We start from the raw sequence: 26,906 nt of genomic DNA, 5'->3' as shown, positions 1-26,906 counted from the left end.
ACTACCCACAAACCATTGCAATTGTTGTGATGCATTGGCTTATGTCTACTGCTGTGTAATTTTCCAGTTGCTTTAAGTTTTTGATTCACCCTCGTATAAGCAAAATGTGGAGTTCACAGCTGAGCAAAAATTCGAGTTTGGTTAGAATGAATGTTTCAAACAAAGATGTCTCTCTAGAACAAACCTGTGCAACTCCATCATCTGCATGGTTTTCAAGTATATGAAATTAGACAGTTAAACAGTTTAACATGTAATGCTGCAGGCGAAAATACTATCGGTTTCTCATTAGTCTTTATTGATAGTTCTTTATTCAGTCAATCAGTTCTCTAAGGGCAAAATATGTAAAGACTAAAGAATTAGGAGTTAGTCGTGGCTCTGTACTAATCAGGACCTGAGTGGTGTAGACCTTGGAATAATTTGTTTCAGGGCCAAGTCCAGAGCAACAGCAGTCAGACCCCAGACCCTGTACTTTCCATTTCTGAAAACAGGTAATGTGTAGTTGTAGGAATTTCCTTGCCGAAAATGAGTGTAGCCACGATTTCTTGGGTCAGTTAGGTGAGAAAATGATAACGTGAAAATGTCCTCGACCTAAAAACAAACAAAACAAAGCAGAGAGACAGAGGTTTATAAAATGTGAAGTTTTGTCTGAAAATGTCTTATAGGGAAGCAATTTTGACGGCTTGACCCCCTACCTCATCAGGGTTAGGATGAAGGGACAGTCCTTCCACAGGGCCCAGATTAGCAATTACCGGAGCAATCACCATTCCAGTCTGTTGAGAAAAAGACATTCATTTGAGCAAACTTCACTTTAGATTAACGGCCTTCTGATTCCTAGGGTGCTAACAAATAATCAATGAAGTAACGCAGGTACTAATACTTTAGGTAAACTGCGTTGATTTCACTTTTTTATTTTTATGTACAACATCGTTCACATACAGTGCTTTCAAAAAGTTCTCAGGCCAGTGTGGTGGCTCTGTGGCTGAAGGATCTGGGCCGGTAACTCGAGGATTGCCAGTTTGAATCCTGGCAGTGACAGAAGGACTGCTACTCCATTGGGCCCTTGAGCAAGGTCCTTAATCTGCAGTTACTTGAGGGGCTCTGTACTAATAGCGGAGCCTGCGCTCTGCCCCTAAACAAAACAAAAAAAACTGAGTAAGTTGGGGTATGCGGAAAAGAGAATTTCACCTCGGGGATTAATTCAGTACAGCCAGTCCCCAGGTTACGTACGAGATTGGTTTGTACTTAAGTTGAATTTGTATGCAAGTCGGAACAGGTCTATTATTTTAATAAATGCTATTGTTGAACGACTGTAACCAAGTGCTCTGCCAATGAATGATGGAGTTTCACCTCTTTCTGACCTTTTTATTATTTCTACTTTATTTTCAATGGTGATGATTTTCTCTTCTTTACTGTAGCACCAGTACTTGCATCAGATTTGTGTTTCAGAGACATTCTTGAAGGGTGAAGACAAAAGGTTAAGATGAGCTCTTCTGCACAGCGCTATACTGTACACGCTATCACAGCAGGAAGGCACCCGTCAACACATCTGATACATTGACAAGAGACAACTTCCTGATATTTGGGTAACAGTACAAGCAGGCTTGCTATTGAGAATAACTGGGGGTGGCGAGGGGGGGGGGGGGGGTTCATCACCAGCCCACCTCACAGTCACCTCCACTACAGTGCCTGCAGTGTCCGTCCACCGAGAACGAACACGGTGCGGCCAAATGCGGGTAGTGAATCGCCCAACCCCAATTCAACAGGCAGCCATCCGAGGCACACTACAAATGCCATCTCCGCCGCCCCGTTCACCCTCAATGGCCTCCGTTCAGCCACAACCGGGTCACCGTTTGCAGCATTACCAGCCGTGTGTGCTGGATGGGCAGTGAAACGCCCCCCTCCGCTCCATCCAGTCAGGAGCAGTAGCTGCGTCGGCGTAGTGGGCGGGCAGCGAACCATCGTCCTGCACATGAGCGATAGCTGTGCCGCCGGTGACTATACACCATGGGTCACCGCTTGCTGCTGGAAGCTACCTGAGGGACACTACACTGCGTGAGCAGCGAAATCGCCCCCCTCCAGCCTCCGCTTGCAGCATCTGCAGGCCGAAGATGATGGAGCGGCAGTTACTGAGGCGCATGCATCGCAGCCTTGGCCTCGTTCGTAAGTCGTAGGTCGGATGTCCGTAACCTGGACCTGTATACTACTACCTGTATACCCTTCTCTTCTCACACATTTTGTTATGACGCACCTTGATGCTGTAATTGTATTTATCAAACAACACTCAGTACTCCAAAATGACAAAACAAAAACAGAACTGTAGGAATTTGTGCAAACCTACTAAAAAAAGAAAATCAAAAATGAAAATATCGCAGTGACACACAAGTGCAAGTGAAATACTCTGACGTATGTGAATGTTAATGGAAAAAATGAGTTTTCCACGACACAAAGTAGACATCTTAAACGATATGCCACATTTACAGTTTGTTAGTATAAAATTTGCGGAGGGCTTATGAATTTCAATAATTATGAAATTATTGTGAATTTCATCTTGGGATTAATAAAGTATCTATCTATCTATCTATGAAGCCAGTTTTAAAGAATTCACCCTAAGTGTATGGAAACTTGTGATTACAACTGTACATGCTGGTCCACATTAGTGAGCGGATGGACTGGTCTCAGAACTCAGAGGAACCATAGAAGAAAGGGCAGAGGAGGCTCTCTTTCCTTAGTAGACTGCATTTGAGTGCAAAACTATAACAGAAGTAGCCGTAACAACACCCCATAATCCGTGGAAAGTAGGCAGTAATTCTGGACAGGTGCATACCACTTAAGGCTGTGAGCACAAAAGATAACAAAATGGATCAAAGGATGTATGCTCACTGTCTGCGGGGCACATGCAAGCAAGCATTTCATTGTACATGGTACGTGTACACATGACAATAATAAAGAATTGAATTAAATAACATATTTAAAATTTTAAGTAAACTGGAATTAGTTTCATTTTCTTTTCCATATCAAAACTATTTAACTTTAACTTTGTTCTCAAAAAAGTAACAAATGCTTGCTCATTTGTAAAAACTGGAGACGATAAATAAATACCAAAACTATCAAAAGTTTGGTGAGCGATGGATATGTCCTGTCGCACTAACGCCTGAAGTGTTACAAGAAGCTAGGCAAAAATTACACAGAACTCTTCTCTAACAAAAGAACCGGATGATCCATTACAGTTTGTATATTACTCCAGAAGATTTACAGAGGATGTCGACACCTTGACATACAGTACTGGCTCACCTGCACAACAAGAGAGGGAATTATGTGTGAATGTTATTTATAGACTATACAGTGCATCCGGAAAGTATTCACAGCGCATCACTTTTTCTACATTTTGTTATGTTACAGCCTTATTCCAAAATGGATTAAATTCATTTTTTTCCTCAGAATTCTACACACAACACCCCATAATGACAACGTGAAAAAAGTTTGAGGTTTTTGCAAATTTATTAAAAATAAAAAAAATTGAGAAATCCCATGTACATAAGTATTCACAGCCTTTGCTCAATACTTTGTCGATGCACCTTTGGCAGCAATTACAGCCTCAAGTCTTTTTGAATATGATGCCACAACCTTGGCACACCTATCCTTGGCCAGTTTCGCCCATTCCTCTTTGCAGCACCTCTCAAGCTCCATCAGGTTGGATGGGAAGCGTCAGTGCACAGCCATTTTAAGATCTCTCCAGAGATGTTCAATCAGATTCAAGTCTGGGCTCTGGCTGGGCCACTCAAGGACATTCACAGAGTTGTCCTGAAGCCACTCCTTTGATATCTTGGCTGTGTGCTTAGGGTCGTTGTCCTGCTGAAAGATGAACCGTCGCCCCAGTCTGAGGTCAAGAGCGCTCTGGAGCAGGTTTTCATCCAGGATGTCTCTGTACATTGCTGCAGTCATCTTTCCCTTTATCCTGACTAGTCTCCCAGTTCCTGCCGCTGAAAAACATCCCCACAGCATGATGCTGCCACCACCATGCTTCACTGTAGGGATTGTATTTTCCTGGTGATGAGCGGTGCCTGGTTTCCTCCAAACGTGACGCCTGGCATTCACACCAAAGAGTTCAATCTTTGTCTCATCAGACCAGAGAATTTTCTTTCTCATGGTCTGAGAGTCCTTCAGGTGCCTTTTGGCAAACTCCAGGCGGGCTGCCATGTGCCTTTTACTAAGGAGTGGCTTCCATCTGGCCACTCTACCATACAGGCCTGATTGGTGGATTGCTGCAGAGATGGTTGTCCTTGTAGAAGGTTCTCCTCTCTCCACAGAGGACCTCTGGAGCTCTGACAGAGTGACCATCGGGTTCTTGGTCACCTCCCTGACTAAGGCCCTTCTCCCCCTATCGCTCAGTTTAGATGGCCGGCCAGCCCTAGGAAGAGTCCTGGTGGTTTCGAACTTCTTCCACTTACGGATGATGGAGGCCACTCTGCTCATTGGGATCTTCAAAGCAGCAGAAATTTTTCCATAACCTTCCCCAGATTTGTGCCTCGAGACAATCCTGTCTTGGAGGTCTACAGACAATTCCTTTGACTTCATGCTTAGTTTGTGCGCTGAACTGTCAACTGTGGGACCTTACATAGACAGGTGTGTGCCATTCAGAATCATGTCTAGTCAACTGAATTTACCACAGGTGGACTCCAATGAAGCTGCAGAAACATCTCAAGGATGATCAGGGGAAACAGGATGCACCTGAGCTCAATTTTGAGCTTCATGGCAAAGGCTGTGAATACTTATGTACATGTGATTTCTCAATTTTTTTATTTTTAATAAATTTGCAAAAACCTCAAGTGAACTTTTTTCACGTTGTCATTATGGGGTGTTGTGTGTAGAATTCTGAGGAAAAAAAATGAATTTAATCCATTTTGGAATAAGGCTGTAACATAACAAAATGTGGAAAAAGTGATGCGCTGTGAATACTTTCCGGATGCACTGTAGCTCTGTACCTGACAGAATAAACCTGTCTAATCTCGTCTTGGGGACCTGCGTCTGAGCACTTCACTGAACAGTTGGGTTCTTTAGCTTCTTGACAGAAAGACCCCAGGTGGCTTGCATGGGTGGCCACACTTCATCATCCCTCACTTTCAACACAGGCTCTCCACGGGGCTGTGTGCCAAGTCCTCTGCTGTACTCCCTCTACACATAAAACCACACAGCTGCACAGGACTCTGACATGATTGGCAAGTTTCTTGATGACACAACAGTAGTAGGCCTGATCTCCAACAACAATGAGCAGGCTTATCTGAATGAAGTGGAGAGTCTGACACACTTGCGTCAGAACAACAGTCTTCACCTGAAAGCCAACACGACAAAGGAGTTGATTGTGGACTTTGGGAGAAAACTGCTAAGGCAGCACTACTCCATCAGTATTAACAACACTCAGGTGGAGAGGGTGGACTGTTTCAGATACCTTCAGTGCCCACATCAAAAAGGACCTGTCCTGGTCCAAACATATCAACACCTGTTAGAAGGCACGACAACATCTTTACCACCTTGGATATACCAGGCTCCCCTCCCAACTACTAAATAACTTCTACACATCTACCAACGAAAATATCCCGACAAGAAGTATTATCACCTTGTTTGGAAACCTGTAAGCTCTACAGAGAGTGGTGTTGTCAGCTGAACGCATCACTGGGTGTGCACTCACAAACTTCCAAGGACATTTATACCAAGTGATGTCCGACCAGGGCAAAGAAAATGCTCAGAGATCCCAGCCATCCCAACGATGGCCTCTGCTGTGAGCTGTGGTCAGGGACATGCTATACCTGCCTGAAGACCAGAGAGACTGACGGGCCAGCATAAGAGACTGTGTATGATCACGTTTCCCAGGACATGAGGTACGTCCTTCACAAAAATGGACTGTAAATGATCATGCCTAACAGGACTCTGGTTTTCAAAAATTGTTTTTCTCACATTTGTGTATTAGTGGTGTATTTTGTTGAGAGTTTTGGTTCTGGATTCGTGTCGGGGTGGAAGCACTGCATTGTGGTACTATGTATACTGAGGGGTTTATTTGTTTTGTACACTTTCTTATTTACTGCATAATAACAATTCTCATTTATCTCAACATTTGCTTTCGCTGGTGTGGTGGTCTAGTAGGGAAATAGTGTTGGTTGCTGCAACCACAGATTTTTTTTTCTCTCTTTGCTGCCAATTTAGGTTGGCAGTGCATATTATAACCGTGCCGGCTCAGGGAGCAGTAAATGGTTCCAAACACCTCACTGACTTTTCATGGGTCGTAATTGAGACGCCGCACTCACTGAGGTATAAAAGAAGACGAAAAATGAAAAACATAAAAACAAAAGACAGTGAAGGGGATGAGGAAGAAGAAAGAATATGGGAGCTGGTGCCAGTGTGGTGGTGGGAAGCAGGCGGTCGGTATACCCGTGGAGGAGTGTGCAGGCGACACTCTAGGAGTGGATCATCCCACACTGAGCAGTAGAAGGAGCAGTGGGATGAAAGAGAAGGCCTCTTGGGGACCCACTATGTGCCAGCAGGGCTGAGGAAGACAGAGAGTCCGACTCGGAGCATCACGGTAGATGCCAATGGAAGCAGTCGTTGCAAGAGCCAAAGGAGGTCGACTGAAGATGCCGGCGTCTCCGCCGGCTGCAAGATCTGAGTAGGGTGAGCTGGGGTGGCAGACAATGGAAGATGCACTGGGCTTGGAGAGAAAGAGAAAGCCAATATCTCCATGGTTTTGTGGAGCACAGATTTTATGACTGATTACTAACTTTCATGGAAAACCACCTGGTTTTATAGATTATTTATTTATTAAAGAGCACTTAACTGATTTGAACTGCATTTTGAACCCATGACTGTATTTGGGCAGAAGCACTCAAGTATGTTTTAAACCTACCTCTTGCTTGTATACGTCTTCATTTGCCCGGTCATGTTATTGACAGTTCTGAGTTCAAGGATGTTGTGGCAACCTGGACCGTCACGAACCCTGACTGAGATATTACAGCATCATCTTTATAATCTGTATTCTATAGGTCATGACATTTTCTAACCGATTTAATCTGGACCAGGGTCATTTTGGGTCTGGAGCCTATCCCAGCTAGCATACGGTTCAAGGCAGAAACAGACCCTGGACAGGGTGCAAGTCCATTGCACGACAAACAGACACACCAAACACACACACGCGGGACAATTTAGCATCGGCAATTCTCCTAACCTTTTCACTTCCCGGGTCCTCCCTGCGTGGAGTTTGCATGTTCTCCCCATGTCTGCGTGGGTTTCCTCCGGGCGCTCCGGTTTCCTCCCACAGTCCAAAGACATGCAGCTTAGGTGGATTGGCGATTCTAAATTGTCCCTAGTGTGTGCTTGGTGTGTGGGTGTGTCCCCTGTGATGGGTTGGCACCCTGCCCAGGATTGGTTCCTGCCTTGTGCCCTGTGTTAGCTGGGATTGGCTCCAGCAGACCCCCGTGACCCTGTGTTCGGATTCAGCGGGTTGGAAAATGGATGGATGGATGGAATTCTCCTAACCTGCATGTCTTTGGACAGCGGGAGGAAACTGAGAGAACATGCAAACTCCACATAGAGAGGACTCGGGACGCAAACTCTGGTCTCCTTACTGCGCAACACCAGTGCTACCACTGCAGGACGCCACCGTGCCACCCTATTCTGTATGTGGGCTATCCAAATTGGGAGTTTCTGGTGGGTGTTTATCACTAGTTATTCACTGCTCCATTTCCATCTATTGTGCAGCTTTATGCTAAACACTGCATGAGAATAAATGTGCAAAATTCAAACTGGTAAAATCTAAAGTGGCATCTGTGAGGCGCACACAGATACAACGATGGTGTGGTGAACATCAGTCAAAAAGACTGAAGAACTAAACTGTCCCACAACAAGCTGAACAGTGTGCACCACCCCAACAGCTACCCACTGGGCACACTGATATTAACCAGTCTTTAGCCTGCAATTTCAAACTTCTTTTAACAAACTCGGCATGCTTACCCGGTCCTTCAGAGGTTTCATGACACCCCACACGTTGCTCTCCTGCACCGATATTCCAAGCTCCTCCTTAGCCTCACGAAGTGCTGTGGCAATGACATCTTTATCAGAGGGGTCACACTTCCCACCTGGAAAACTGGTTAAAATACACAAAGAAGTGAAACCATACTGTTAAAAAATATCCACTGTCACACACGTGCGCATGGGAGGCAGCTAAAGGGCTTGAGTGACAGCAGTTCTGAGGCATGCCGGGATGTGGCAGAGTGCACTGACTCTTTTTATCTCTTTCCTGTAGACTGTTCCCGGGAGATTCCATCTGGCTCTCTTGACATCACTTCCGGGACTGAGCCAATGGAAGGAGACCTTACCGGCTCCAGCCCCTGTGAGGTCACATCCGGGCTCGAACCAATGGCTAAAGAACATGGGCCTGATCCTTATGACCTCACTTCCTGTCTTCCCCTTTAAAAGCCTTCCCCTTTTCCCTATTTGTCAGTCTTGTTTTGGACTCAGTTGTATGAGCACATCAGTGCTGTTTATTTCATAAAAAACGACTTTGCAGCCAGGATACCAGATTATATGGGTGGCTGCCCCAAACCTTTATCTGAGTGTGTCTCATTATTGTGACACCATGCTTAAGTTCTACAGGTCAAGTCCATATTAGGAGTAGAAACGTTTAAAACACTTCAGTCTCAGTTACCAAGAAAAATGACCAATATTAAAAAAAAAAAAACAATTACCGTATATACTCGCGTTTAAGTTCTCCTGCGGATAAGTCGGGGCTTGACTTTACCGTATAATTTCTGGTATTTTTATAATGTCGTTTGTATAAATGGAATGCGGAAAACTCACGCTATTGGTCCAAGAGATTATGATATGCTAACTCCCACCTGAGAGAGTAACCACGGAGCACACGGCCTTTTTGTTTTCTATGTATTGTGCCTACATGACCACACGGTAATACCCAAACTATTTTGAAGAGACGTTTGCACTGATTTGTGTTTTTTGTATCTTACACCCTCATACAGCTTTATCGTAAGAACATCCCTTATCTACGATGGAGCGTTCGATCACAAGAAAATATGAAGCTGGTTATAAATTAAAAGTTGTTGAAGTAGTGAAAGAAATTGGTAACTGTGCTGCTGCAACAAAATTTGATGTGAGATTGGAGAAGGAAAGAAGATGTAAAAAACTGTCACATTTTGAATGGGTGTATAAGTTGGGGTCCGATTTTATGATCGATTTTTTGGGTTTCAAGACCCGACTTATACGGGAGTACAGTGGTGTGAAAAACTATTTGCCCCCTTCCTGATTTCTTATTCTTTTGCATGTTTGTCACACAAAATGTTTCTGATCATCAAACACATTTAACCATTAGTCAAATATAACACAAGTAAACACAAAATGCAGTTTGTAAATGGTGGTTTTTATTATTTAGGGAGAAAAAAAAATCCAAACCTACATGGCCCTGTGTGAAAAAGTAACTGCCCCCTGAACCTAATAACTGGTTGGGCCACCCTTAGCAGCAATAACTGCAATCAAGCATTTGCGATAACTTGCAATGAGTCTTTTACAGCGCTCTGGAGGAATTTTGGCCCACTCATCTTTGCAAAATTGTTGTAATTCAGCTTTATTTGAGGGTTTTCTAGCATGAACCGCCTTTTTAAGGTCATGCCATAGCATCTCAATTGGATTCAGGTCAGGACTTTGACTAGGCCACTCCAAAGTCTTCATTTTGTTTTTCTTCAGCCATTCAGAGGTGGATTTGCTGGTGTGTTTTGGGTCATTGTCCTGTTGCAGCACCCAAGATCGCTTCAGCTTGAGTTGACGAACAGATGGCCGGACATTCTCCTTCAGGATTTTTTGGTAGACAGTAGAATTCATGGTTCCATCTATCACTGCAAGCCTTCCAGGTCCTGAAGCAGCAAAACAACCCCAGACCATCACACTACCACCACCATATTTTACTGTTGGTATGATGTTCTTTTTCTGAAATGCTGTGTTCCTTTTACGCCAGATGTAACGGGACATTTGCCTTCCAAAAAGTTCAACTTTTGACTCATCAGTCCACAAGGTATTTTCCCAAAAGTCTTGGCAATCATTGAGATGTTTCTTAGCAAAATTGAGACGAGCCCTAATGTTCTTTTTGCTTAACAGTGGTTTGCGTCTTGGAAATCTGCCATGCAGGCTGTTTTTGCCCAGTCTCTTTCTTATGGTGGAGTCGTGAACACTGACCTTAATTGAGGCAAGTGAGGCCTGCAGTTCTTTAGATGTTGTCCTGGGGTCTTTTGTGACCTCTCGGATGAGTCGTCTCTGCGCTCTTGGGGTAATTTTGGTCGGCCGGCCACTCCTGAGAAGGTTCACCACTGTTCCATGTTTTTGCCATTTGTGGATAATGGCTCTCACTGTGGTTCGCTGGAGTCCCAAAGCTTTAGAAATGGCTTTATAACCTTTACCAGACTGATAGATCTCAATTACGTCTGTTCTCATTTGTTCCTGAATTTCTTTGGATCTTGGCATGATGTCTAGCTTTTGAGGTGCTTTTGGTCTACTTCTCTGTGTCAGGCAGCTCCTATTGAAGTGATTTCTTGATTGAAACAGGTGTGGCAGTAATCAGGCCTGGGGGTGGCTACGGAAATTGAACTCAGGTGTGATACACCACAGTTAGGTTATTTTTTAACAAGGGGGCAATTACTTTTTCACACAGGGCCATGTAGGTTTGGATTTTTTTTCTCCCTAAATAATAAACACCATCATTTAAAAACTGCATTTTGTGTTTACTTGTGTTATATTTAACTAATGGTTAAATGTGTTTGATGATCAGAAACATTTTGTGTGACAAACATGCAAAAGAATAAGAAATCAGGAAGGGGGCAAATAGTTTTTCACACCACTGTATATACGGTACTGGAATTTCAGACTAGTTGTCGTGACAATAATGGCAATACAAACCTATTAACACAGTAGCCAAAACAGAAACCACCAATGAGACCCTGCTCTTGATTTAGTTACAGAGAAGGGAGGAAATATTCCATTGGTAAAAAGGATGCAGTTAGGGGGCTTATGCTGGAGCCCCTTTTGATTTTGATAGTGTTTCATAGTGGCCAAAACAGTACGCTTTAGTGCAGTGGTTCCCAAACTTGGTCCGGGGGACCCCCTGTGGCTGCAGGTTTTTGTTCCAACAAGATACACAATCGGTGATAATAATCGATAAGAACTGATCTCATTTAATTGGCTGGTCTTTTTTACTCTTCTCTTATTCTGCATTCAGAAAAAAACACAACAGAATGTTTTTTACATTTATAAGACACTAGCTGTCCCCCCCGCGGCTCAGCCCATGTAGTAATGACAGTTTGACATCCGTAGCAGAGCAACGGGCACTCAGCAGGCTCCTATCAATTATGGAGAATCCACTACATCCATTAAACAGTGTCATCTCCAGACAGAGGAGCAGTTTCAGCGACAGACTGCTGTCACTGTCCTGCTCCACTGACAGACTGAGAAGATCATTCCTCCCCCAAACTATGCGACTCTTCAATTCCACCAGACGGGGTAAACGTTGAACATTATTCAAGTTATTGTCTGTTTTTTACCTGCATTTTTTATTACTCTTTAATTTAATATTTTTTGCTGCTGGAGTATGTGAATTTCCCCCTGGGATTAATAAAGTATCTATCTATCTATCTATCTAATGAAACAGGACAAACTTTAAAAATCAATAAACAAACAGGTATCAGTAGATAAGCGGAGGCAAGGTACACACCAAAAAGCAGAGGTACACCAACTCGAACGGAGGCTGGCAAGCGAGTGAGGAGGGCCCTGCCCAGCTCCCAACTCCTGACATCACACTTCCCCCTCGCATCGGCCCACAGCTTCTCTCTCAGATTAGCATGAATAGGTAGCTCCTGCAAGCAAACTATGATTCTTAGTGCAATGAGAGAAGTTGCAAAATCAACCAGAATGTTCAAGCAAATTATAGAAAAAAAGCCTATAAAAATCCGTTAAGTAGGTCTCTTGTTCACTAGCTAGGTGGAGGTAAGGTACACACTCCAAGACTGGCGCGTGAGTGAGGAGGGCCTCGGGTCTGCTGCATGTCACTCAGATTTGCGATAATAAATCAGTACCACAAGTGAATTGTTATACTTAGTGCGAAGGGAGAGGTCGCAAAATCAACCAGAAAGTTCAAGCAAATTATAGAATAAACCCGATCTAAATCCGTTAAGTAGTTCTCTTGTGAAGAGCGGACATACAGACAGACGTTGGATTTTATATATATTAGATACAGATATAGACAGAGAGTTACATGTCAGCTTCCTAATCAGCCGACACATGGCGCTTCAGTAAACGCTCCAAGTGTCAGCTGGATGACAACATACATAGAAGACTGCAAGATTGTTACAGTCATATATATATATATATATATATGTATATATATATATATATATATATATATATATATATATATACAGTGCATCAGGAAGGTATTCACAGCGCATCACTTTTTCCACATTTTGTTATGTTACAGCCTTATTCCAAAATGGATTAAATTCATTTTTTTCACTCAGAATTCTACACACAACACCCCATAATAACAACATGAAAAAAGTTTACTTGAGGTTTTTGCAAATTTATTAAGAATAAAAAAATTGAGAAAGCACATGTACATAAGTATTCACAGCCTTTGCCATGAAGCTCAAAATTGAGCTCAGGTGCATCCTGTTTCCCCTGATCATCCTTGAGATGTTTCTGCAGCTTCATTGGAGTCCACCTCTGGTAAATTCAGTTGACTGGACAGGATTTGGAAAGGCACACACCTGTCTATATAAGGTCCCACAGTTGACAGTTCATGTCAGAGCACAAACCAAGCATGAAGTCAAAGGAATTGTTTGTAGACCTCTGAGAAAGGATTGTCTCGAGGCACATATCTGGGGAAGGTTACAGAAAAAGTTCTGCTGCTTTGAAGGTCCCAATGAGCACAGTGGCCTCCATCATCCGTAAGTGGAAGAAGTTCAAAACCACCAGGACTCTTCCTAGAGCTGGCTGGCCATCTAAACTGAGCGATCGAGGGAGAAGGGCCTTAGTCAGGGAGGTGACCAAGAACCCGATGGTCACTCTGTCAGAGCTCCAGAGGTCCTCTGTGGAGAGAGAAGAACCTTCCAGAAGGACAACCATCTCTGCAGCAATCCACCAATCAGGCCTGTATGGTAGAGTGGCCAGACGGAAGCCACTCCTTAGTAAAAGGCACATGGCAGCCCATCTGGAGTTTGCCAAAAGGCACCTGAAGGACTCTCAGACCATGAGAAAGAAAATTCTCTGGTCTGATGAGACAAAGATTGAACTCTTTGGTGTGAATGCCAGGCGTCACATTTGGAGGAAACCAGGCACCACTCATCACCAGGCCAATACCATCCCTAAAGTGAAGCATGGTGGGTGTTTTTCAGCGGCAGGGACTGGGAGACTAGTCTGGATAAAGGGAAAGATGACTGAGCAATGTACAGAGACATCCTGGATGAAAACCTGCTCCAGAGCGCTCTTGACCTCAGACTGGGGCGATGGTTCATCTTTCAGCAGGACAACGACCCTAAGCACACAGCCAAGATATCAAAGGAGTGGCTTCAGGACAACTCTGTGAATGTCCTTGAGTGGCCCAGCCAGAGCCCAGACTTGAATCCGATTGAACATCTCTGGAGAGATCTTAAAATGGCTGTGCACCGACGCTTCCCATCCAACCTGATGGAGCTTGAGAGGTGCTGCAAAGAGGAATGGGCGAAACTGGCCAAGGATAGGTGTGCCAAGCTTGTGGCATCATATTCAACAAGACTTGAGGCTGGAATTGCTGCCAAAGGTGCATCGACAAAGTATTGAGCAAAGGCTGTGAATACTTATGGACATGGGATTTCTCAGTGTTTTTATTTTTAATAAATTTGCAAAAACCTCAAGTAAACTTTTTTCATGTTGTCATTATGGGGTGTTGTGTGTAGAATTCTGAGGAAAAAAATGAATTTAATCCATTTTGGAATAAGGCTGTAACATAACAAAATGTGGAAAAAGTGATGCGCTGTGAATACTTTCCAGATGCACTGCATATAAGATTTAGAAATATTTCTATTTTTATTTTCTAAACCTGTAACTGCTTAACACTTGTTGTTTTCCTATTATCTTCCCATTTTCGTGGGTAGTTTGCTCCCTTCATGTAACCCTAATACTGACAATTAGCAACCAGCATAGCAGACACCCAGGATGATGACTTCAGTGTCAGACCTGCTAATTACTAAATAATCAATTAAATAAACAGAACAGTAAAATAAAAATTAGGTTGAAAATACTGTTAACGACTTAAAAAAATCAACAACTACATATTCTCCATATAACAGCTTAGTACATTTTAATAAAAATGTATCTGTAGTGGGCGGCACGGTGGCGCAGTGGGTAGCGCTGCTGCCTCGCAGTTAGGACACCTGAGGACCTGGGTTCGCTTCCCGGGTCCTCCCTGTGTGGAGTTTGCATGTTCTCCCCGTGTCTGCGTGGGTTTCCTCCGGGCGCTCCGGTTTCCTCCCACAGTCCAAAGACATGCTGGTTAGGTGGATTGGCGATTCTAAATTGGCCCTAGTGTGTGCTTGGTGTGTGGGTGTGTTTGTGTGTGTCCTGCGGTGGGTTGGCACCCTGCCCAGGATTGTTTCCTGCCTTGTGCCCTGTGTTAGCTGGGATTGACTCCAGCGGACCCCCGTGACCCTGTGTTTGGATTCAGCGGGTTGGAAAATGGATGGATGGATGGATGTATCTGTAGTACTAGGGTGTTGTACCGTGTTAGCCATTATGAATGTAGAGAAAAGCCAAGCAAAATGACACCTTTTATTGGCTAACTAAAAAGATTACAATATGCAAGCTTTCGAGGCAACTCAGGCCCCTTCTTCAGGCAAGATGTAATCTTGCAAAGCTTGCATATTGTAATCTTTTTAGTTAGCCAATAAAAGGTGTCATTTTGCTTGGCTTTTCTCTACATAAAAATGTATCAAACTTAGTTTGTAATTTCTACATTGACTCCAAAACACTGAAAATGGGAAATAATGACTGACTTAATTAGGCAAAGAGTCCAATGAAAAACAGAAGTTGATTGGAACAAAAAACCTGTAGCCACGGTGGGTCACCAGGACTGAGTTTGGGAACCACTGTCTTAGAACAATCTTAACGTGAACAGCCATTCAGCCCTCCAAAACTCGCCAGTCTTATCCACTTCATTCTTCTAAAATAACATTAAGTTGAATTTTGAAAGTCCCTAAAGTCCTACCGTCCACCACACTGCTTGGTCACTTATTCCAAGTGTCTATCATTCTCTGTAAAGAACAACATCCTAATGTTTGTGCAAAATTTACCCTTAACAAGTTTCCAGCTGTGTCCCCGTGTTCTTGATGAACTCATTTTAAAGTCACCGTCTCGATCCACTGGACTAAAATCATTTTAAACACTTCACTCAGGTCTCCTCTTCATCTTCTTTTTCTTAAACTGTAAAGGCTCAGCTCTTTAAATCTTTCCTCATAATTCAACCCCTGTTGCTCTGGAATCAGCCTAGTTGCTCTTCCCTGGACTTTTTCTAGCGCTGTCATTTTAAACTCTGGTGCATAGAGGGAAATCAAGGACATTATGGAGGGCACAGCAGATAAGATGTACCTTTTAACTGAACAAACTCAGAAAGATAACATTACATTCCAATAGTGTGTATTTATACAAGAGTTTTTTGGCAGGTGCCCTTTTGGGCCGAAGATAACACATGATAGTCACTCATAGGATGTTTATCAAGAGAGGGTGGATGCTGAGATACATGCAAATAAATTGAAGAACACCGAGAGATATAGAAATGTGAAAACAAACACTAAACAAGTTAGCAGACTGTATACTTCTATCCATCCATCCATCCATTATCCAACCCGGTGAATCCGAACACAGGGTCACGGGGGTCTGCTGGAGCCAATCCCAGCCAACACAGGGCACAAGGCAGGAAGCAATCCCGGGCAGGGTGCCATCCCACCGCAGCTGTATACTTCTAAGATCAGATAAAAGAACCAGTCTGTACACAGTGTTATGCAAACGTTGGGGCAACCCTGAGAAAAATGACACACTTTGTTGATTTGTTGAAGTGAAAAGTATAAGATACAACCTCTGCAAGTCTTTTGTCAACTATTAAGGCAGAGTTACATTTAACACCATGACCTTTTAACATACTGCGATAAGATTCCGTGGAAAAAATAACATTAACTTTTCTCAAAGAACAGGACCCAATGTTGGAAAACAGTAAACAATATCAAAAATATTCATGAAAAGAACTCTCACGTCACTTCTGTTGTGTAATCCATATGTCAAGTCATCCAGTTGTATACTCACAATGCACAAAACGCATGTATTTTTCCACTAAACTATTGTTAAATAAATCCGGAAAATTAAAGCAATAAACAAACAGGAAGCCGCTTCACATAGTTGTCGGCTCAGTACAGATGTGAAAGCAGCATGAATCAACGAAAAGCTTATGAATTGGTAGAAAGGTTTAAAGTGGGAAGAAAATGTGGAAGAGACAAAGTTCTACCAGCATACAAGCCCACAACGACATGGCGAATGCCTTCATCAGACAGGACTGGCGGATTACACTGTCTACTCTCGGTGCACATTTGGAGATCAGCTATGGATCTGCACATACCATAGTGCACGATGACTTGGGGTACCGTAAAGTTTGCACAAGGTGGGCACCCAAACAGCTCACTGATCTTCCACAAGCCAACAGCCTTTGACGAATTTCAGCAGGTTCTTCTCACTGCAGCACATTGTTCACCAGTGGTGCAATTCTGCAGTGGACCATCCATGTTCATTTGACCTTGGCTTCAACTAGACTGACAGAAGAGCGATGAGCTGTATGTGTTTGAACTACCCATAAGCCATTGTGTTGTACTGCATCAGCTTCATTCCGTTGCAGTAACCACGTCATTTTCAAATTGCCTTCATTTTTTGATTTATTCTCGTAGGATGTTATTTTGAATTGTTTTTTGGATTCTTTACTAGGGATCTAGCTCTGTGCGGACCTCCATCAGAGGGTGAAAAATAGCAAATGTGTATTATAATCGAGAATATCCAGACGTTTAAATCGAAGCACACATTTTAACGTTTCAAATGTACTGACACAATGTCTCTTGTTAATTATGTACTCATGAAGTACATTGTTACATTTCTTATATAGACACTCCAAATTAGGGTGACTTACACTAAGCCTTTTGTCTGGCTGTTTTTGGGGTCCCCCGCTCCCCCCACCCCAACCCTTCAGCAGGTACTGCAGTTTTTTATCCCTAAAAACAAACGTGTTAGGTTAATTACCCAGTTCTAAAATGGCTCAGCAATGTGGACCCTGTGATGGACTGGCGCTCCATCATGTCTTGGGGAACATTGCTGCCAGAAAGGACCCCCCATGACCCTAAAAAAGGATTAAGCATGTTTAGTAATTATTTTGATCTTTTATATTACAATGCATGAAGTTGTTGTTGAGTTTGGTGGCAACAGGTGAAAATGTCTAAATAAACTAAAGTTAATGTAGAAACACTACAAAGGAGGGAAAAAAGCATGATGCCAATAGCGTAATGTCGTAGCCCCCTAAAAATCAATCCGTCAAGTGTAGTATAATTAAAGCTTATTTGCATTTACAAAAATGTCAATACTATACATTCTCGTTACCTTTTACGAAACACCCACCTGACATCCCCCTTGTGTCGCCCAGTAAGCTTGCAAGACCTCAGGGTGAGAAGGAAGGCGGGTTCACCGCATGCCGTGCAGACAGACACGAGTATAGCAGCTGAACAGCCCTGACCTTTCTTTTCTGGAGAAGAGCTCGAGGAGTACAAATCCACATATGTGGCGAGTTCTGATCGACATCGGGCTTCATTCTCGGCAGAAAGGCAGTCGTGAGGAGTCAGACTGTGAAGTTCTCTCAAGCCAGAGCTGCAACGTCTTCTGCAAAAGTACTCCGTGGGCAAAGGTTTACACAAATCCCCGACATCTGTGCTGAACTGAGTGCCCCCAAAACCAGCCCTGCTTGCCACACTGGGAGGCCCAAAGCTCTTGGCAGTCAAACCTAAACATAAAGAAGTTCTAAAATGGACACTCCACCGGAGAAGACTGCCTGTCATTTTTCCCCACTCAAGCCACCGTGTATTGCTGCTCCATCTTTTGCATGCTTTGAGGCTCTGTCCTGACACCTGAAGGTACTTGTAACTGCATTGGAAGCAGGCAAATTGCAAAAAGCCATGCAACAACTTGGGCAGCTGAAGTGAAGGGTGGCACACAACAGTAGCTTTGGAATTCACAGAGACTTCGAGATGTCTGCCGACTGATGAAGGTTTCTTCCCAACGGCTGACAGAAGAGCGGGTAGCTAAATAAGAGAATTTATGAGCTCTCCTAGAAGGGAAAAGAAGAAAAGAAAGTCATTACAAAGCAAAATGAATTCAAAACCTGTGAATTAGCCACAGTCAGGCTGCCATACGAGGAGGCTAATGGGTGACACTTCTTTACCAAATGATATACTATTAAATAATCAAATGTTTCAGATTTTATTTTTTATACTTGTAATCCGGTGGAAAATTTTGCATATCAATATGTGGACAAAGATGATCCGCTGTGGCAACCCCTAACAGGAGCAGCCGAAAGCAGAAGAAGAAGATACTAGTAATCCTAGATACTGGGGCACATGACCAGCATTGTGAGCAACTATCAATAACGGCACTACGTCCATGTGGCGCGATTCCCAGAGGGTGACCCGGCTGGCAGGATCCTCACTGTTGAGGACCCAAGCGGATGGACCAGGCCAAGGGGACGTCCACATAACACCTGGCTGCGGCAGGTAGATGGTCATGTCCAGGGGTGGGACTGGATGGGACTGTGTCAGCCTGGGGGGGGTTGTGTTGCCAACAGGAATTCTGAGCCATTTCATTGTGTGGTGGGTGCAGCAATGCTCTGTACCAGTGTATGCTCCTCAACCTGACCTGGTCCTTAAAGGAGCACCTCTCACAAAACGCAACAGTCCCGGTCACTCTTCTGAGGTTTCTGCAATGTCCTTTGCTGGCCAGTGATGTCACCGTGACTCTTTTTCTAACAGATACGTCATATGCTCACGCGGCTGTGCTTTTCTTGTCGCGTCCATTCTTATTGTGGCAGGGGTTTTGGGGGTTCACACCTCCAATTTTTTGATTGTATGCAACTGTGCTTTACTGAGGTCAGAGGTCGCCACAGTTGATTTCCTGTCAGCAATGGCGTGAGGTTGAGTAGCAACACGGTGTTCCTGCCAGCTAAGGACGCGTGTCTGTGTTGTCGCTGGCTGTGTGTAGGACTGGAACCCTAATTAGGTGGTCCAGGCAGCCCACTCCTCCAATTTCTGGCTTGTGTTACGTGTGTCACATCATAAGATCTCGATTAAGACCAAGATCGAGGTTCAGGGCCCTGACGTTTGAGAATTTTTGGGCGACAGATCCTTAGCATTTTATAGAGATAGGTTTACAGGTTATTCATGAGACTACAAATCAGCATTGATGGTTCTTGCCATTTCGTGTTAATCTTGCTCCGTTGGTATCTGAATAACACAATTCTTTAACTGCTTTATTATACTCTTTAATATACACAGTCAGAGTAAAAATATTCACAAATGTTATAAAACATTCAAACTGTGATACTTTCCACAGTGCCTCTCACCTTACAGTCCTAATCGTAACCTTAGATCTTCAAATGAGTGTCTGCTTATCATTCCAAGAGCTAAACTTTAAAGAAGTGGTGAGGCGGACTTCTGCGGTTATGCACCTAAAATCTGGAATTTCTGACCAACAGGAATTCGCAGGGCTAATACGGTGGAGCACTTTAAAAAACATGCTAAAAACACATTATTTTAACACGGCTTTCTCATAGCTTCATTTTAGTGTAATCCTGATAATCTGTATATGCGTTTAATTATCATTATTATTCCTGGTGGCTCTGTAATCCGTACCAACCCTTACTTCCTCTTCTGTTCTGTTTCCGGTTTTCTGATCTGCGCCACCACCACCTGATCAAAGCACCGTGTAGTCCCTACATTGATGGATTGAAGGCCACAAGTCTATGTGACCGTCATCATCAAGTTCTTCCATGAAAACCCTGAATACAATGAGGACTGATTGAGGTCACTTATTTTAAGCAGAATGCCTAGAGGGGGCTGGATGGTCTCGTGGCCTCGGTACCCCTGCAGATTTTAATTTTTTTTTTCCCCAGCTGTCTGGAGTTTTTTTTGTTTTTTCTGTCCTCCCTGGCCATCGGACTTTACTTTTGTTCTATGTTAAAAAGTGTTCCCTTATTTTAATTCTTACTTATTTTGGCTTTCTTCATCATGTAAAACACTTTGAGCTCCATCATTTGTAAGAAAATGTGCTATAAAAATAAATGTTGTTGTTTTCCAGTCATCTTCTGTGTTCCGTTGCCCATTTTAAGCTTTTTCTTTTTATTTGTCTGTGCCACACATGGCTTTTCCTTTGAAACTTTAAGGCCAGCATCTAGGAGTCATCTTTCCACTGTTGCAGAGGTCAATTGCATTGGGTGTGTAATTAAGGAAGAAGCCAACTGAGGACCTCTAAGGTCTTTGTTTCTCACACTACGATGCCATTCTTTTCTTGTGCAGTTGTGCATCTGAGACTTATTTTTAATCCTTTAATCGCTGTGTACAATTTCTTGTATGAGGAATTTGTCTGTTTTTACCTACTCCAACTTACTCTCCTGAGAGTTTTTTTGGGGCTCAGAGTGCAGGGTCAGCTATTTGTCCAGCGCCCCTGGAGCAATTGCAGGTTAAGCATTTTGCTCAAAAGGCCCAACAGAGTAGCATTCATTCTGTCACTGTGGGGATTCAAACCGGCGATCTTCAGGTTACCCCCTCAGATCCTTCAGCCACAGAGCCTACCATTCTTTTTCTATTCTGGTTAATTTCAGTAGGTTTTCTCTCAAGACAGTAACAGACACCTGTCTTTGTACAAAGTGTTCAGTTTCTTGGCACTTTTGTCCCATGGAATAACCTTTATTCTGTTAAAAAAACCAATAGACTTTAACGTTTCTTAGTAAAGCGGTTTTATTTTGGCCAGTTTTGAGACCACAGCTGAACTTTGGGAATGCCAGTACCTTGCAACCCAAGTGAACAAAACAACAGGTTTCAATATGACAAGGGTTTCTCTAATAACCAATTACAGTACAATCCCTCTTAACCGGCCGATGGATTAACCAGCCTGTTAAAATAAAATAACATTTTTTTAATTGTGAGTTCTTCTTTATATTATATGAATGCACTTCGTTCTTTCCTGGAAAGTGAGAGGGCTCCTACACTCAGAGTGATTTCCGTTTAAATATTCCTTTATGAATTTTCCACGAATCAATTTGGCTAGCTTGCGACGAGTATAGCAGAGTTCTTTTATTCGTTCTAGGAGTAGGGTGGAGTGCCAAATCGTTGTTGAATGCACCCACGCTACATTTAAGTTATAAGGCAAGTACAAGTGGAGGGGGTAATAAAACAACGATTTGGAGTTGAGTACATCGGAGTACGTGGAACGAATAAAAGAACGCGACTTTTGTATGACTGAAGCAAACATTCTCGGAATTTAAAGTGGAGAAGGGAGGGCGAAGTATTTTCTGATTTTTTTACCAAACCGTTTCCCTTTACGACGAGTACAAAATGTAAACGAATTGTAGTTTCAATGCATATGCGTCTTTCAAAGCATACGTGTCTTTCAGTTGGATAACAGTGATTCCATGGCGAAAATTTGTGCCGAACATGGTGTTGGGAAAAGCACGGTAAACGAATGGTGAAGAGAATAGTTTTCTACATGAAAATAGGTATGCGTCGGATTAACTGGCCAAAATGGCAACCGGCTATGGGTTCAGTCCCAAGGTGGCCGGTTAAGAGGGATTATACTGTAGCATGTAAATGTGATTCATTAGAGATAAGCTAAGGGAGTTGACCATTAGGACACTAAAGGAACTGCTGCCGAGTAATTATTTACCGCTCTGATCATAAAATAGGTCATTACGACAGCAATTGACAAGAAGAATTACAGTATTTGAGGGTTCCTCTGATCGCCTCTTTCTCTTGAACAATTTGGCTCAAAAACTAATCAGCACATCATCCTCTTTAATAAAACCCCTGTGTGCGTCCAGTGTCCGCGTGTGTGTGTCTCTTCTGCTGAAGTGCGCATGCGTGGGGCACGGTGCGATGCTTCAAAGCAAATGCTTCAAAGGCCGCCTGACGCGTCACACAAGACAGAGAGGGCGGGACCTATAAAATATCGCGCGGCAGATCCAATCGGATTTCGATAAATGAGGTAAGACCTAAAACAGAAAACATGAAAAATCCGATTGGGTACCGAGACACGGAGACCAGCTTCCCCATTGTTGTGCAAGTGTTCACTCTGAGGATGTCAGATTTGTGATTAAGAAGCTTGGCCCGGTAAAGTGTAAAGTGTCAGTCGTTGAAGGGGTTTTCCTAAATATATGAATTTTGATGATATTACAATACAATGACTTTTAAAAATAGATTTATTTTCGCGCACATTACATCAGTTGCTGGGGAGAATCTGCTGATTGCCCACTGTTGTGACAGAAAATTAAACGCATATTACAGACAGCAAAGGCAGTATTACTGTCAGAGAAAATTACAGGCATTTTACAGGAAAAATTTAATGGTAAAAGGTCCCTTGTCATTTAATATAGACTGTTCCTACTAATGTTTATGGACTACTGTTCTAGCGCTCGTTATTGTAACGGGCTTAATGTCTAGTCATCTCATAACAGGCTTACGTTTTGAGTTTGGTATTTTTCCACCCAGTCGTTTTAGCTCTAGACCATCCTCAAGAAATTGTGACACACACCCAGTCATTGAGGCATCAGGGGACCCTAAAACATCGAGATCCATCGAAAACTGGAGATCTAAATTTTTGACGAATCTAAAGCTTTCACTCCTCCCCCATAGATGATAGGTTATGGTGGGGGAGGGTACAAAGCAAAAAGTACGACGCCAACAGTGTCATGCAAATTCATGCCGTAGCCCCTTAAAAATCAATCTGTATGTGTGGTATAATTAAGCTTATTTGTGTATACAAGAGAGTCTACAAAAATGTAAATACTGTACATTCTCTTGTTATCTTTTAAGAGACACCCACCTGACATCCCCCTTCAGTATCAGGGGACCCGAAAACTGGAGATCAAAATTTTTGTCGAATCTAAAACTTTTGTTCCTCCCCCATAGACGATAGGTTATGGTTTGAGGAGGGCACAAAGCAAAAAAGTCAGTCATGTCAAGTAGTAATAGACATTATATTGTACACACTAGTAATGTCTTAACTGTATTTTTTAATTAAATTAAAAGAAATGTGAAAATTTCTGAGCGATTCCAAACTTTTGAATGCAAATGTATATATAATGCTAGTCTGATGTTGTATTTGCCGTTAGCTCTTGGATTTATTTATTGCCTGACCTGTCATACTATCGTCACTAATCTACAGGAGGCATGCAAGTTAAGACTCTCATTTGGCTCTGCACAAATGACAAACTTGAACTTATAAGACTCTAAACATTCTTGTATTATTTTAGTATCTGGCTAATGTCTTTATTTAAAGTGACTTACAAGATGATGAAGCACCTCAGTTATTGAAACACAAGCAGGGGTAAAGGGCAGAATCCAACTCGCGACATTGTGGTTTTAAAATGTCATGTCTAATGTAATACACCACACTGTATAGAACTGACAGACCATTCAAAGTCAGTTCTTGTCTTGGGTCCTGTGCTGATGGGAATCCAACACGATAGCAGGGATGTGGGGGCAAAGTAGTGCACTGGGGCCCCTGTTTTGATTGCAAAACAGAAAACTACATTGGAATCAGAAACAACGCGCCCATAATTTAAGACACCCCTGGCTGGGATAAGCTCCAGAACTGTGTGAAGGAGACGACAGGCTTGAAGAATTGTCAGGTGAGAGGACATTGTCGCAATCACTCACTGTACGTACAGCGGCACCGAGAAATGTGTGGCAAGGTGGCATGCAGTGAAAGGTCACATTCGAGTTTACCTTCTTCCCGCTCCTATTTCTGTTTCTTTTCTTTCTTATGCTACACTTCAGACACACTATCGAAAGTTAAGGCACATTTCTTATGGAAGCAAAACATATTTTTTTCCTATAAATTCTGAATTAAAGTTACGTTAAACAACCTGCAGTTGTGCGACATTCGGACTCAACCTGCAAGTGACCGCTTATTGTAACTATTTTGCTAATTCCATGCAAGCGGTTGGAGATGTTTTACGAGGAGGCAAGACTTCTACTGTTGATAAGAAAATTATTACTTCATAAATCGAGACGACATTGTAGGCACATCAACAAGAAAAGTTGAATTCTGCAAACTAAGCAAAATCGGCACCGCTCTGGCATGTAAATAATCTACCCGTCGAGATGAAACACAAAGCTTCCAGATAAACGAGGTCTGCACAAGGGACATCGGTCACTGAAGACCACCAGCATGTAATCCTCAGTCACCAATTATGCTTATCTTTACGGGACCCTCTCAGCTCACCAGCCGAAATATAATTCTTCATCCGGTTCAGAGGCGCCTGTATGACACGGGTCGATGCCGGTGCGGGAACCGCGCTGTTCTTTCATTTCTCCATTAATTTAAAAAGCTGGTTAAAAAAAATCAAGGAACGACATAAAACATCACGTGTCATAGTGCGGGCACGCAGGCCACCTTCACACTGGCACGGACAACAGAACCCATATTTTATGACCCAAAAACCAGTCTGTTACGCCGGGAATGAACACAACAACTCAACTCACCTCACCTCTTGAAGATTTTACACACTTCTTGTTTTCAGTCCGTGAAGCACAAATGTAGAACAAGCCAGGCAGTGCATGCTGTCGCTATACTTATTCTTCGAATCGGCACCGGGCAAAGATTCCTAAGCAAGCCGAAACAGCGGACGCAGCAAAGGACAACTTGACCCTGCCAGCACTCGAGGTGGCGCTAGCCGCTTTGTTCCTTTCCTCCTGGTTTGCGCAACTTCTCCTGTCACGCGAAAGCCCCGCCCACCGCGCTGTGACGTCACCGTTATGCTCAAGCCAATCAGCACGCCCTCAGAGCCGCACTTGAATCATTAGCGCCGTGCAGTATTGGTTGTGATGGTCTCATCTCTTGTGGAGCGGTTTAAGAGCCGTTATATTAAAAACTCGGTATTTCTAAACTCATCCAACAATGGCTGTTTACAGTACATTGATTTTAGTGCTCTGAGCATCGTTTTTAAAAATAAACTGACATAGACCTTTGATAAACCTAACATCTATTTGCAATCCGATTCTTCAACATGTGTTTATCTCGTTGTGGAGGTCTAAATTTGATCTTGTCAAGCTTTCCATTTTTATCAACAGGCGTTACTGGCATAAGCTCTTATATACGAGCATTAACGTTTCCCCACAAACCTGTTTTATCTGAATCAATTGTATTATTTTATTCAGTATATATAATTTGTGTGGTTTCATGCTGTTGTAATGCCAGTGAGTCAATTATGCAATAAAGAAGCCTTGCTGTACAGTTACCTGGACTTTCTATCAAGACACAAGACTCTGAAAAACAATGGATCCTTATTAACATTTTACTGGGTTGTGCAGAGTCACTGCTTGACAAAGAACCATTTCAATCTGGGTTCTTTGTACTGTATATGAAGGTGGTTCTTTGGGCTTTGAAAGTTTTTTTTATTTTTTTAATATACTGTATGCAGACAAAACAGAAATGTTTAATGTACTGCAGGTTACCAGAAGGATACTAACAGATCATGAGAATCTGAGCTTCGCCTGTGTTATTGTGTGTGACAAGAGTCTTTTTAAAATCAGGAACCCATTGGTATTTCATGAATCTGTTAGCATCAATTTATTCTGTTACCAGTTATGGATCTTCTGGAGCCTTCATGCAAATCGTTTGGGAACCAAAGATGGTTCTCCTGTGGCATCACTCTAAAGAACCACTTTGGCATCTTTATTTTTAAGAGTGTGCCTGAAACCCCAAAATATTTTGCAAATCACATTTGGGGCAGTTCCATCTGCCGTGTTTGTTTTGTTTAGACATTGGGATAGAAATGCAGCTTCATCAGATGAACCAATGAAATCCTTTGGTGGTAAGACTTGTTTCTCATTTTCTGGTAGAAAGAACAGTAAAACACAAGAGCTTTATGTCTTCTGTCCCTTCAATAATTCCAAACTGACATAAGTTACTTCAATATACAGTGCATCCGGAAAGTATTCACAGCACATCACTTTTTCCACATTTTGTTATGTTACAGCCTTATTCCAAAATGGATTAAATTCATTTTTTTCCTCAGAATTCTGCACAAAACACCCTATAATGACAACGTGAAAAAAGTTTACTTGAGATTTTTGCAAATTTATTAACTGGATGTAGTGCGAAATCAAGGAGAATGACACCTTTTATTGGCTAACTAAAAAGATCACAATATGCAAGCTTTCGAGGCAACTCAGGCCCCTTCTCTATTACGGCCTGAGCTTGCATATTGTAATCTTTTTAGTTAGTCAATGTAAAGTGTTATTCTCCTTGATTTCTCACTCCATCCATAATGGCTGACACAATACAACACCCTACTACTACTACATATATTAACTGGAAAATGGTTTTGCAACTACTGTAATTTTTTTTAACTAATAAGATAAAAAGATCATTTCATTTAATTCATAAATCTTGCCCTGTTGGAAGCTTCTTACAGAATATGACATTAGTTTAAAATGTTCATTTTGTAAGTTGCACCTAAAAACTATTTTACATTTTTAAGGACCAGCAGTTATACTGATATACTTTAGAATGATATCAAAATATCTATTGGTAATAAT

At 42.6% G+C, this 26,906-nt stretch overlaps 1 protein-coding gene across 3 annotated transcripts; it reads right to left on the bottom strand.

Annotated features, from left to right (window-relative positions):
- Positions 1-274: 274 nt before the first annotated feature.
- nudt8 (nudix (nucleoside diphosphate linked moiety X)-type motif 8) lies at positions 275-25,064 on the bottom strand. 3 transcript variants are annotated; one of them, XM_028812217.2, is made up of 5 exons: positions 24,849-25,064; positions 17,704-18,424; positions 7,999-8,131; positions 693-770; positions 275-588 (listed from the first exon to the last, which is right to left on the bottom strand). In XM_028812217.2, the coding sequence occupies exons 2-5, from the start codon at positions 18,153-18,155 to the stop codon at positions 385-387; spliced, it is 867 nt and encodes a 288-aa protein (XP_028668050.2). In that variant the 5' UTR covers positions 18,156-18,424; positions 24,849-25,064; the 3' UTR covers positions 275-384. The 3 variants fall into 3 exon arrangements, with proteins under 3 accessions (XP_028668050.2, XP_051788552.1, XP_051788553.1); XM_051932592.1 differs by having other exon boundaries at positions 24,854-25,064; XM_051932593.1 differs by having other exon boundaries at positions 17,722-18,424; positions 24,849-25,063.
- Positions 25,065-26,906: the final 1,842 nt, after the last annotated feature.

The sequence above is a fragment of the Erpetoichthys calabaricus genome, chromosome 10 (assembly GCF_900747795.2).
Source record: "Erpetoichthys calabaricus chromosome 10, fErpCal1.3, whole genome shotgun sequence".
Taxonomy (NCBI): domain Eukaryota; kingdom Metazoa; phylum Chordata; class Cladistia; order Polypteriformes; family Polypteridae; genus Erpetoichthys; species Erpetoichthys calabaricus.
The sequence above is the reverse complement of the archived record's forward strand: the minus strand, read 5'-3'. Positions and strand labels throughout refer to the sequence as shown.

Coding starts and splice junctions, on each gene's coding strand:
- nudt8 (XM_028812217.2), bottom strand. CDS start 18,155: ATGACAGGCAGTCTTCTCCGGTGGAGTGTCCATTTTAGAACTTCTTTA. Junction 8,132..17,703: donor AGGTGGGTGTTTCGTAAAAG/GTAACGAGAATG, acceptor TATTTTAACCAG/TTTTCCAGGTGGGAAGTGTG. Junction 589..692: donor TTCATCCTAACCCTGATGAG/GTAGGGGGTCAA, acceptor GTTTGTTTTTAG/GTCGAGGACATTTTCACGTT.